This window comes from Anomaloglossus baeobatrachus, chromosome 1, assembly GCF_048569485.1.
Source record: "Anomaloglossus baeobatrachus isolate aAnoBae1 chromosome 1, aAnoBae1.hap1, whole genome shotgun sequence".
NCBI lineage: Eukaryota > Metazoa > Chordata > Amphibia > Anura > Aromobatidae > Anomaloglossus > Anomaloglossus baeobatrachus.
Window position 1 is genome coordinate 361,961,572 of NC_134353.1, and position 13,528 is coordinate 361,975,099.

Genomic DNA, 13,528 nt, shown 5'->3' on the forward strand with positions numbered 1-13,528 from the left:
AAAGACAAACCGGATGTTAATATAAATGACATTTTCTTTGTCGCTCCATTGGGAGACCCAGACAATTGGGTGTATAGCTTCTGCCTCCGGAGGCCACACAAAGTATTACACTTTAAAAAGTGTAACCCCTCCCCTCTGCCTATACACCCTCCCGTGCATCACGGGCTCCTCAGTTTTATGCTTTGTGTGGAAGGAGGCACACATCCACTCATGCATTCTCATATTAGTTATGTCGGTTGGAAGAAAAGAGGGCCCCCACGGGGCTCCCGGCATGTTCCCTTCTCACCCCACTATGTCGGCGGTGTTGTTAAGGTTGAGGTACCCATTGCGGGTACAAAGGCCGGAGCCTCATGCCGTCTCCTTCACCATCCCTTAGCGGCTCTGGGAGAAGTGGGATCCTGACCGGTCATCCATTCACTGGGACCGGGCTCCCTTCGCAGCCCCTGTGGGAATCTGCCAGACAGGAGTCTATTCATCCTCAGGGACCGGGCCCTGCATCTATAAGGTACTCTGTGTCCCCATGGGGACTGTCCATGGAGCGCCTTTCTCCCGGACGCTGCAGCAGCTGCTGTTTTGTGAAGACCGGCGGACTTCCGCGCCGACCGCGCCTGCTTGTCGGCCGCGGTCTTAAATTTAGTCCCCGGCTTCATTGCGGCCTAGTAGCAAAAATCCCGCCCCCGGGCCTGCCTGTCAGGGGTAAGGGCGGGACTGCCGACCTGACGTCGGATGTGAGGGCCAGAGCATCCTGTATGTTTCCTCCCCCCTCACTGATCACTGTGGGGACCCCAGATTCCCGCACTTTTTCTAACACCGCCCACGGCTCCACTCCTCCCCTGAGAGCCCCGGCAGCCATGTTTTTGGCATTCTGCCGGTGGAGGATTATCAGGGAAGAGCTCTGCAGCTCTGGGAGACCTAAGGCAGGGAATCTGGAGGACACACACTCCGCTTTTTAGCGGTCGGTAAGCGACACCGGTCACCTGGTGCTGGTCCCCCATAGGGTGCCGGAATAGATACATATTCTTTATAGATATTTCTGTTCGGTCGGGCTGTATACCCTTTCCCATATACCCTCAGTGATCACTCTCCTAGGAGACAACAGCATGTCGTCCACAAGGAGCAAAGGTGCTAAGGCACAGGGTTTTTTTGCGGCCTGTACCTCTTGTGGGGCCATGTTACCTGCGGGTTCCACCTACCCTCACTGTGAGCAATGCTCGGCCCCTGTCTCGCTTGCTCAGCCGGAGCCTAGGTCACTAGTGGGCCCCTCGGCTCAGGTAGACCCTCCTGCTCCCCCTGTCCAGGCGGCAGGGACAGAGTTTGCTGCTTTGGCTGAGAAACTCTGAGTCACTCTCACGATCCATGGCTCAGTCTATGGACAAATGGTCTGCCAAGCTGCTAGAAGCTTTGCAGTCCAGACCGGTCCTTACACAGGCCCCGGTCCCTGTTGGATCGTCGCCTCCAGGCCCCTCTCGGTCCGCGCCGCAGCCCGCTCCCAGGTTGGGCCCTAGGTCCCACGCAGAGGACTCCGGCCCGGACCACAGTCCCAGACCAGCTAAGCGGGCTCGCTGGGAATCTTCCCCGACTTCCTCACGCTGCTCGTGTTCCCAGCTTGAGGACTCTCTGGAGGACGAGGCGGACGTCGCAGCTCAGGGCTCTGAACCTGACGTTGCCCTCAATCTTGATACACCTGAAGGGGACGCTTTAGTAAATGATCTTATCTCGTCCATCAACCAGGTGTTAGATCTGTCTCCCCCGCCTCCACCTGTAGAGGAGTCGGCTTCTCAGCAGGAGAAACATCAGTTTCGGTTCCCCAAACGTACACGGAGTGCGTTTTTCGATCACTCTAACTTCAGAGATGCTGTCCAGAAGCCCAGAGCAGTTCCGGACAAGTGCTTTACTAAGCGCCTTACTGACACACGTTACCCCTTCCCCTCTGACGTAGTTAAGGGTTGGGCTCAATGTCCCAAGGTGGATCCTCCAGTCTCTAGATTGGCGGCTAGATCTGTGGTATCGGTTGCAGATGGCTCATCGCTAAAAGATGCCACTGACAGGCAGATAGAGCTCCTGGTGAAGTCCATCTATGAGGCCACGGGCGCGTCTTCTGCCCCGGCCTTTGCAGCCGTGTGGGCACTACAAGCTATCTCAGCTTGTCTGGCTGAGATTAATGCAGTCACACGTAATTCTGCTCCGCAGGTTGCGTCTCTGACTTCTCAAGCGTCAGCTTTTTCTTCCTACGCCATGAACACAGTCCTAGACTCTGCTAGCCGTACAGCGGTGGCATCTGCTAATTCTGTGGCAGTCCGCAGGGCCATGTGGCTGCGCGAATGGAAGGCAGACTCGGCCTCCAAGAGGTTCTTAACCGGTTTGCCGTTTTCTGGCGACCGATTGTTTGGCGAACGATTGGATGAGATTATTAAGGAATCCAAGGGAAAGGACTCCTCCTTACCCCAATCCAAACCTAAGAGACCTCAGCAACGGAAAATTCAATCGAGGTTTCGGTCCTTTCGTCCCTCCGCCAAGTCCCAATCCTCTTCGTCCGGAAGGCCGGAGAAAGGCCAGAGGAACTCCTATGCGTGGCGGTCTAAGTCACGCCCCCAAAAGGCCGCCGGAGGCACTGCCTCCAAGGCGGCCTCCTTATGACTCTCTGCATCCCCGAACCGCATCCTCGGTCGGTGGCAGGCTCTCCCGCTATTGCGACGCCTGGTGGCCACATGTTCAAGACCGATGGGTGAGAGACATTCTGTCTCACGGTTACAGGATAGAGTTCAGCTCTCGTCCTCCGACTCGTTTCTTCAGAACCTCTCCGCCCCCCGCTCGGGCCGACGCACTCTTTCAGGCAGTGGACGCTCTGAAGACAGAAGGAGTTGTGATCCCTGTTCCCCCTCTGGAACAGGGTCGCGGCTTTTACTCCAACTTGTTCGTGGTGCCAAAGAAGGACGGATCATTCCGTCCCGTTCTGGACCTCAAACTACTCAACAGGCATGTGAGCACCAGACTGTTTCGGATGGAATCTCTCCGCTCGGTCATCGCCTCGATGTCACAAGGAGACTTCCTAGCATCGATCGACATCAAAGATGCTTATCTCCATGTGCCGATCGCACCCGAACATCAACGCTTCTTGCGTTTCGCCATCGGGGACGAACACCTTCAGTTCGTGGCATTGCCTTTCGGCCTGGCGACAGCCCCACGGGTGTTCACCAAAGTCATGGCATCCGTTGTGGCGGTCCTACACTCTCAGGGCCACTCGGTGATTCCCTACTTAGACGATCTCCTAGTCAGGGCACCTTCTCGGGTGGCATGTCAACACAGCCTTACCGTCGCTCTGGCGACTCTCCAGCAGTTCGGGTGGATAATCAACTTCCCAAAATCCAAGTTGACACCGACCCAATCACTGACTTACCTCGGGATGGAGTTTCATACACAGTCAGCGGTAGTCAAGCTACCGCTGGACAAACAGCTTTCTCTGCAGGCAGGGGTGCAGTCTCTTATTCGGGGTCAGTCACACCCCTTGAGGCGCCTCATGCACTTCCTGGGGAAGATGGTGGCAGCGATGGAGGCAGTGCCGTTCGCGCAATTCCATCTGCGGCCACTCCAATGGGACATTCTCCGCAAATGGGACAGGAGGTCGACTTCCCTCTACAGGAACGTCTCGCTGTCCCTTGCAACCAAGATGTCTCTTCAGTGGTGGCTCCTTCCCAATTCTCTATCGCAAGGAAAATCCTTCCTACCCCCAACCTGGGCTGTGGTCACCACGGACGCGAGCCTGTCAGGGTGGGGAGCGGTTTTCCTCCACCACAGGGCTCAGGGAACCTGGACTCCGGTAGAGTCTTCCCTTCAGATCAATGTTCTGGAGATAAGGGCAGTGTATCTAGCCCTATTGGCTTTCCATCGGTGGTTGGAGGGCAGGCAGATCCGTATCCAGTCGGACAACGCCACTGCCGTCGCATACATCAACCACCAAGGCGGCACTCGCAGTCGTCAAGCCTTCCAGGAAGTCAGGCGGATTCTGCAGTGGGTGGAAGCCACAGCCTCCACGATCTCCGCAGTTTACATCCCGGGCGTAGAAAACTGGGAAGCAGATTTTCTCAGTCGTCAGGGCATGGACGCGGGGGAATGGTCTCTTCACCCAGACGTGTTTCGAGAGATCTGTCGCCGCTGGGGAAAGCCGGACGTCGATCTCATGGCGTCACGGCACAACAACAAAGTCCCGGCATTCATGGCCCGGTCCCAAGATCACAGAGCTCTGGCGGCGGACGCATTAGTTCAGGATTGGTCGCAGTTTCCACTGCCTTATGTATTTCCTCCTCTGGCGATGCTGCCCAGAGTGTTACGCAAGATCAGGTCCGACTGTCGTCGCGCCATTCTCGTCGCTCCAGATTGGCCGAGGCGATCGTGGTACCCGGATCTGTGGCATCTCACGGTGGGTCAATCGTGGGCGCTTCCAGACCGCCCAGACTTGCTGTCACAAGGGCCGTTTTTCCATCTGAATTCTGTGGCCCTCAACCTGACTGTGTGGCCATTGAGTCCTGGCTCCTAGCATCTTCAGGATTATCTCAGGATGTCATTGCCACCATGAGACAGGCCAGGAAATCAACGTCCGCCAAGATCTATTACAGGTCTTGGCGGATCTTCTTATCCTGGTGCTCTGATAAGGGTTTTACTCCCTGGCCGTTTGCCTTACCCACTTTTCTTTCATTCCTTCAATCCGGAATGGACAAGGGTTTGTCACTAGGCTCTCTCAAGGGACAAGTATCGGCGCTCTCCGTATTTTTTCAAAAGCGCCTGGCCAGGCTTCCGCAGGTCCGCACGTTCCTGCAGGGAGTTTGCCACATAGTCCCACCTTACAAGCGTCCGCTGGAACCCTGGGACCTCAACAGGGTGCTAACTGCTCTTCAGAAACCACCTTTCGAGCCGCTGCGGGATGTCTCTTTATCACGTCTTTCGCAGAAGGTGGCATTTCTAGTGGCAGTTACATCACTCCGAAGAGTGTCGGAGCTTGCAGCGCTGTCATGCAAAACCCCCTTCCTGGTTTTTCACCAGGATAAGGTGGTTCTGCGTCCTGTCCCGGAATTTCTCCCTAAGGTGGTATCTCCTTTTCATCTCAATCAGGATATCTCCTTACCTTCATTTTGCCCTAATCCAATTCACCAATGTGAAAAGGATTTGCACTCATTAGATCTAGTGAGGGCACTCCGGTTCTACTTGTCTCGCACGGCGCCCCTGCGCCGTTCAGATGCGCTCTTTGTCCTTGTTGCTGGCCAGGGTAAGGGCTCGCAGGCTTCCAAGTCAACCTTGGCTCGGTGGATCAAGGAACCGATTCTTGAAGCCTACCGTTCTTCTGGGCTTCCGCTTCCTTCAGGGCTGAAAGCCCATTCTACCAGAGCCGTGGGTGCGTCCTGGGCATTGCGGCACCGGGCTACGGCTCAGCAGGTGTGTCAGGCAGCTACCTGGTCTAGTCTGCACACTTTCACGAAACACTATCAGGTGCATACCTATGCTTCAGCAGACGCCAGTCTAGGTAGGCGAGTCCTTCAGGCGGCGGTTGCCCACCTGTAAGAGGGGGCCGTTTCGGCTCTTTTTATCGAGGTATTCTTTTACCCACCCAGGGACAGCTTTTGGACGTCCCAATTGTCTGGGTCTCCCAATGGAGCGACAAAGAAGAAGGGAATTTTGTTTACTTACCGTAAATTTCTTTTCTTCTAGGTCCTATTGGGAGACCCAGCACCCGCCCCTGTGCCCTTCGGGCTGGTTGTTCTTTTGTGTACACATGTTGTTCATGTTGAATTGTTCTTTTGGTTCATGGTTTTCAGTTCTCCGAACATCTTCGGATTGAATTTACCTTAGACCAATTTATAAGTTTCCTCCTTCCTGCTTTTGCACCAAAACTGAGGAGCCCGTGATGCACGGGAGGGTGTATAGCCAGAGGGGAGGGGTTACACTTTTTAAAGTGTAATACTTTGTGTGGCCTCCGGAGGCAGAAGCTATACACCCAATTGTCTGGGTCTCCCAATAGGAGCTAGAAGAAAAGGAATTTACGGTAAGTAAACAAAATTCCCTTCATTGATCTGTTATTATATAGTGCCATGATATTCTGAAGCGCTTTATAGACATTACCATCACTGTCACCACTGACGCTCAAGATCTACATTCCCTTATCAGTATGTGCTGCAGATGTTGTCCTTGGTGGGAACCCAGGTTTCTGCACTGCACGGCTACAGTGATAACTTAAGTTTGCCACTTAAGTGAATGTTTTATATATTCTATATCTGCAATAAATATTTTTCCTTATGAAGGATTGCATAGAAAGTTATAAAATCTACTGGAAGTATACTACTGTCATTGTGCTTTTATATATACACTGCTCAAAAAATAAAGGAATACTTAAACAAAATGTAACTCCCAAGCCAATCGCACTTCTGTGAAATCAACCTGTCCAGTTATAAAGCAACACTGATTGTGAATGAATTTCTCCTGCTGTTGTGAAAATGGAACAGATAGTATTTAGAAATGTTAATCAATTAGCAAGAACCCCATAAAGGAGTGGTTTTGCAGATTGTGACCACAGTCCATTTCTCTGTTCTCATCCTTTTTTGCGATTTTAGTCACTTTTGCATTTTGTCATTGCTCTTACCCCTAGAGGTAGCATAAGGTGGTGTCTACAACCCACAGAAGTTGCTCAGGTAGCGCAGCTCATCCAGGATGCAATATCAATCTGAGCTGTAGCAAGAAGGTTAGCGGTGTCTGTCAGCGCAGTGTCCAGATCATTAAGCAGATACCAGGAGATGTGGCGGCACCGTAGGAAGGTAATAACCCAGCAGCAGGACCGCTACCTCCTCCTTTGTGCAAGGAGGAATGGAAGGAGCTGTGCCATAGCCCTGCAAAATGAGCATACGCATGGATATTCGTGGCCTGCTGGAGGTCCAACTGTCAGAAACTGACTCAATGAGGATGGTATGAGGGCCTGATGTCCAAAAGTTGATGTTACAGGCCAACACCGCGCAGGGCAATTAGCATTGCCAGCAAGCACCAATATTGGCAGATTCGACATTGGCACCCTGTGGTCTTCACAGATAAGAGCAAGTTCACACTGAGCACGTGACAGACTTAACAGTCTGGAGATGCTTTGGTGAACATTCCGCTGCCTGCATCATCCTCCAGCATTACTGATTTGACAGTGGGTCAGTAGTGGTGTGGGAAGGCATTTCTTTGGAGGGCTGCACAGCCCTCCATGTGCTAGCCAGAGGTACCTTGATTGCAATTAGGTAATGGGATGAGATCCTCAGACCCATTGAGAGATCATATCTAGGTGCAATGCGTCCTGGGTTTCCTTCTGATGCGTGAGAATGCTAGACCTCATGAGGCTCAAGTGTGTCAGCAGTTCCTGCATGATGAAGGCATTGATGCTTTGCACTGGCCTGCCCGTTCCCCAGACCTGAATCCAATTGAGCACATCTGGGACATCATGTCTTGTTCCATCTACCAATGCCACGTTGCACCACAGACTGTCCAGGAGTTGACTGATGCTCTAATCCAGGTCTGGGAGGAGATCCCTCGGGAGACCATCCGCAACCTCCTCAGGAACATGCCCAGGCATTGTAGGGAGGTCATACAGGAATGTGACTGAGCCATATTTCCTTGTGGAGAGGAATTTCCAGTGAAATTGGAACAGCCTGTAATTTGATTTTCCAGTCTGATATTGAGTATCCTTCCAAATCCAGATCCCCATGGGATATTAATTTTGATTTACATTGATCATTTTTGTGTTTTATTCTCAATGCATTCTCGTTCTACTATGTAATGAATAAAGATTTGCAACTGGAATATTTCATTCATTGTAGGATGTGGTATTTTAGTGTAGCCCTTATTTTCTTGAGGGGAGTGTTTATACAAACACATGCTTCTGCGAATACCTGTGAATTATAATTCTGACACATTGTATTTGGTTTCTTACATGTACTCCTATTTCATTCAGGTTTGTAAAGTTAGTTTTCTATCTGCAGGATGTTGTTGACCAGGCTGACACATTTCCTGCGGTTCTCCACAGTGCCGTGGACTGGATGAAAGAAAAGGATCTGGGTACAAAGTTTAAATATGCCATCCTGACTGATGGGTAGGACTTGGTTTTGTTTGTTTTTTTCCATTCTTTTAATCTTTATGAAGGACCTTTATTAATCTGAAGTTAGATATATGCTGAAACCCACTATTACCTGGAGTTTAGGTGCCCTGCTCATCCCCAAATGTCAATTAACTCTATATGCCTTGATCCCATGAAAGACCATCTTTCTTTAGACCTTTGCTGCAGTGTGTTCCCTTTGACTTTTTGATTGCCTGTTGTCAGAGATGTAGATTAAAACGTTTGCGCCTATAGGCCACAAGTAGGAGTATAATATATTTCAGATATGAGAAAATAAGGCTTCAAATTACGTAGAAGGATCTACACCAAAATGATATCAAAGAGAAAAAAATCGTATCAAGATCAACTATAGATATATTTCAGATATGAATATATACGTTTTAAAGTAGCTCAGGCTGCATAATATTATGACACATCTGCTTTATGTAATTTTGGGTAATTTTTTGTGTCTTGATACTAGTAATAGTAATGTTAAAATTGCTTTGAAAGTTGATTTGAGTGATATGAAATGTGATTACTAGGTGATCACTGACTCGAAGTGAGAAATCTCCACTTTCCGGAGTTCACTTGCTCAGAAGGTAATCTGATAACTAACATCTTCCTGTATTTTACTTTACTTATGTAAGGGCTTCATAGGATTACACTACACTGCAAAACTTTACTAGTAATGGATTAATCTGACCAATAGAGGTGGATCATTAAGTAAATTTAAAGGGTTAATCCTACATTATAGAGATGTAATATCCGTAAAGAAGAATTGTGTAGCATCTGGTCATTGATAATCAGGTGTAATAACCGTAGGCTATTCTTCTCAATATTCCTTTGCAGGTCATGGGATATGAGCAAGTTTTTAAATATGCAGTGTCACATCAGTGGTATAAAATACCCACGGTTTGCTAAGAAATGGATTAACATTCGCAAGTGTTATGGAAATTTTTACAAGGTTGGTACAAAATAGCGTATTTTAGCCTGTAGCTATTTATGCCAGTGTAGAGACACTTTTTTTTTTTTATTATATTCAGATCATAAAATATTTTACATATAAAATGTCTTGAAAGCTCAAACTCGATCCGTGTGTCTTTCAAATGTTGTTTTCTCTGATTTCATAGGTTCTAAGAAATCGGACAAAGCTAACTACGATGCTTGAGAAACTAGGCATGAAATATAATGGACGCCTTCACTCTGGTTTAGATGACTCTAAGAACATTGCGAGGATAGCAATTCGCATGCTTCAAGATGGCTGTGAGCTTCGTATGAATGAGAAAATCCACTCAGGACAGTTAATGACTGTATCCAGCTCCCTGCCATTTGAAGGGGCTGCTGCTCCTCAATATCCACAGTTCAAAAGCTAGCATTTTTTTTAGTCAAAGTTTTTTATTTTTCGAGCACTTTAATCAAAACTATATTTTAAAGACAAAGTATCAGTTTGTTAAATTCCCACTGTCCATGTGGGGGCAAAGATATAAATAATGTTGGGTTTTGAATTTTCATTGCTTTCAGTAATAGAAGTTGTAATAGTGCTCGTGTTTTCATAATTTATAAAATAAAGTTCTTAAAAAAAAAAAAAAAGTCTGTAATTTTGTACATTTTACCGGTATACTAATGATAGTACACTGAACCCAAGGAGTATCAGGGCTTTTTCAAATCTCTTCAATATTTGATTAATGCGGTGGTCAATATGATTGCAGCAGTATGAGTGAGTGAGTGTGTTTGGAGAGGGAATCTACACCCTGAGGTCTGTACGGGGAGATCTTCCTCATGGAATACTCACCCAGTTCCTGGTCCAATCACCCTCTAAGGGCAGTCAGTGTACTGCCTGCGGTCGGTTAGGTGGACTGTTGGGGCATTTCCGCACTTCCGGTGGAGGGCGGGAATGCTGCTGCAGAGTTGAGGAGTGACTACAAAAGTGCGTATTTGAAGCAAGCCGTCCGCTTGAATGATCCCTGGGACTGCGCAGGCATGGGGCATCTGATGAGCTTGCCCTGATGACGTCAGGAACACACGCTAGGCTTCCGGGTTACACTGAATGGAGGCGGACAATTTGAAAGACTGCGATGCCTTGATCTAACGACAGTGTGTTGCCGGTCAGCCGGCTATAGCGCGGAGCGTGGTAGCCTCTGCTGCAGGATCGTGCCTGGACTTTACGATGAACAAGCTGACAGGCTCAAGAGGGCATCCTTCAGAAGATGTGATCCCTAATCTCTTATTTGAAGTTTCCTGTGGGGGTAAGTGATCACCATGAACGTACACCTTGTAATAGGGGTTTTAGGCTATGTCCGCACGTTGCTTTTTACCTGCTTTTTACCTGCTTTTTCTTTGTCGCTCCATTGGGAGACCCAGACAATTGGGTGTATAGCTATGCCTCCGGAGGCCACACAAAGTATTACACTTTAAAAGTGTAAAGCCCCTCCCCTCTGCCTATACACCCCCCGTGCATCACGGGTTCCTCAGTTTTCATGCTTTGTGCGAAGGAGGCAGACATCCACGCATAGCTCCACAGCTTAGTCAGCAGCAGCTGTTGACTATGTCGGATGGAAGAAAAGAGGGCCCATAACAGGGCCCCCAGCATGCTCCCTTCTCACCCCACTCTTGTCGGCGGTGTTGTTAAGGTTGAGGTATCCATTGCGGGTACGGAGGCTGGAGCCCACATGCTGTTTTCCTTCCCCATCCCTTTAGGGCTCTGGGTGAAGTGGGATCCTAATCGGTCTCCAGGCACTGAGACCGTGCTCCATCCACAGCCCCTGGGGTCTCTGCTGGACAAGGAGCCGAGTATCGTCAGGGACAAGGCCCTGCTACTTTGAGGTACTCTGTGTCCCCGTGAAGACCGCGCACAAACACTCCAGCATTGCTGGGTGTGTTAGTGCACCGGGGACCGCAGCGCTGACCGCGCTTGTGCCATCACACACTGCAGCGTGGCTGGGTGTGTTAGTTTACTGGGGACTACCGCGCTGACCGCGCGCTGCCATTTTACACTGCAGCGCGCCTGGGAGTGTTAGTACGCCGGGGACTACCGCGCCGACCGCGCTTATACGCCGGCCGCGCTTATAACTTGAGTCCCCGGCTTTTGCGGCCTAGTCTCACTCTTTTCCCGCCCCCAGGCCTGCCAGTCAGGGGAAGGGCAAGACGCTGTACAGGACGTCAGCGCTGAGGGCTGGAACGTGCTTTGCATACTCCACCCCCCTCACTGTGCACAGTGGGGCACCAGATTCCCGCACTTTCTAGGGCACGCCCACGGCCCCCTCCTCTCCTCAGGACGCCGGCAGCCATTCCTGTCAGCTCTCCTGACGCTGGAGAGGGGAGACAAGCTCTGGGAGACCCAGGCAGGGATTCTGGTGATCACACAACCGCTTTGAGTGGGCGGTAAGCAGCACCTGAGGTGCTGGCCCCACTAGTGCAGAAGTGTACATATAGATTATATGCTTATAGGCTATACTTTACACTGTATGGTGCACGGTTGATTTTTGGCTATATACCCTCCTGGATTGCTCAGAGGAGACAACAGCATGTCGTCCACAAGAAGCAAGGGTGCCAAAGCACAGGCTTACTATGCTGCTTGCGCCGCATGTACGGCTATACTACCGGCAGGTTCCACTGACCCTCATTGTGTGCAATGCTCGGCCCCTGTGGCACTTACTCAGCCGGAGCCTCTGCTAAGGGTGGCCCAGGGGGAACCACCTGCTAACACTGTCCAGGTGACTGGGACGGAGTTTGCAGTTTTTACTGATAGACTTTCTGAGACTATGGCTAAGATATTAGAAGCCTTGCAGTCCAGACCGGTATCTCAGACCATGGGCACTGTGGAATCATTGCACCCTGGTCCCCCTCAGTTGGAGCAACCATGTCCTCCCGGGGTGTCTCATAGATCCCAGGGTGAGGTCTCTGACACGGACCGCAGCCCCAGACCACCTAAGCGAGCTCGCTGGGAAATTCCCTCGACATCATCACATTGTTCAGGGTCTCAGCGGGAGGACTCTCTGTATGATGAAGCGGAGGTAGCTGATCAGGATTCTGATCCTGAGGCCGCTCTCAATCTAGATACACCTGATGGGGACGCCATAGTGAATGATCTTATCGCGTCCATCAATCAAATGTTGGATATTTCTCCCTCAGTTCCTCCAGTGGAGGAGTCAGTTTCTCAGCAGGAGAAATTCCGTTTCAAGTTTCCCAAGCGTACAACGAGTATGTTTCTGGACCACTCTGACTTCAGAGAGGCAGTCCAGAAACACCGAGCTTGTCCAGATAAGCGTTTTTCCAAGCGCCTTAAGGATACACGTTATCCCTTCCCCCCTGACGTGGTCAAGGGCTGGACTCAGTGTCCCAAGGTGGATCCTCCAATCTCCAGACTGGCGGCTAGATCCATAGTTGCAGTGGAAGATGGGGCTTCACTCAAGGATGCCACTGACAGACAGATGGAGCTCTGGTTGAAATCCATCTATGAAGCTATCGGCGCGTCTTTTGCTCCAGCATTCGCAGCCGTATGGGCACTCCAAGCTATCTCAGCGGGTCAAGCGCAAATTGACGCAATCACACGTACGTCTGCGCCGCAAGTGGCGTCCATAACCTCTCAGACGTCGGCATTTGCGTCCTACGCTATTAATGCTGTCCTGGACTCTGCGAGCCGTACGGCGGTTGCAGCCGACAATTCGGTGGCAATACGCAGGGCCTTGTGGCTACGGGAATGGAAGGCAGATTCGGCTTCCAAAAAGTGCTTAACCAGTTTGCCATTTTCTGGCGACCGTTTGTTTGGTGAGCGATTGGATGAAATCATCAAACAATCCAAGGGAAAGGATACATCCTTACCCCAGGCCAAACCAAACATACCCCAACAGAGGAGGGGACAGTCGAGGTTTCGGTCCTTTCGGGGCGCGGGCAGGTCCCAATTCTCCTCGTCCAAAAGGCCTCAGAAGGATCAGAGGAACTCCGATTCATGGCGGTCTAAGTCACGTCCTAAAAAGACCGCCGGAGGTGCCGCTACCAAGGCGGCTTCCTCATGACTTTCGGCCTCCTCACACCGCATCCTCGGTCGGTGGCAGGCTCTCCCGCTTTTGCGACACCTGGCTGCCACAGGTAAAAGACCGTTGGGTGAGAGACATTCTGTCTCACGGTTACAAGATAGAGTTCAGCTCTCGTCCTCCGACTCGATTCTTCAGAACATCTCCGCCTCCCGAGCGAGCCGATGCTCTTCTGCAGGCGGTGGGTACTCTGAAGGCGGAAGGAGTAGTGGTCCCGGTTCCTCTTCAGCAACAGGGTCACGGTTTTTACTCCAACCTGTTTGTGGTTCCAAAGAAGGACGGTTCTTTCCGTCCTGTCCTGGACTTAAAACTGCTCAACAAACACGTAAAGACCAGGCGGTTCCGGATGGAATCCCTCCGCTCCGTCATCGCCTCAATGTCCCAA

General features: G+C 50.6%; 1 protein-coding gene across 1 annotated transcript in view; it reads left to right on the plus strand.

The window, feature by feature from the left end:
* Positions 1-9,674, plus strand: part of ERI1 (exoribonuclease 1) — a 37,664-nt gene extending 27,990 nt beyond the window's left edge. Inside the window, exons 5-7 of the mRNA XM_075337804.1 lie at positions 7,998-8,107; positions 8,960-9,074; positions 9,241-9,674. Of these exons, the coding sequence (XP_075193919.1) occupies positions 7,998-8,107; positions 8,960-9,074; positions 9,241-9,483 (468 nt within the window). The 3' untranslated portion in view covers positions 9,484-9,674. The remainder of the gene's footprint in view (positions 1-7,997; positions 8,108-8,959; positions 9,075-9,240) is intronic.
* The last annotated feature ends 3,854 nt before the right edge of the window (positions 9,675-13,528 follow it).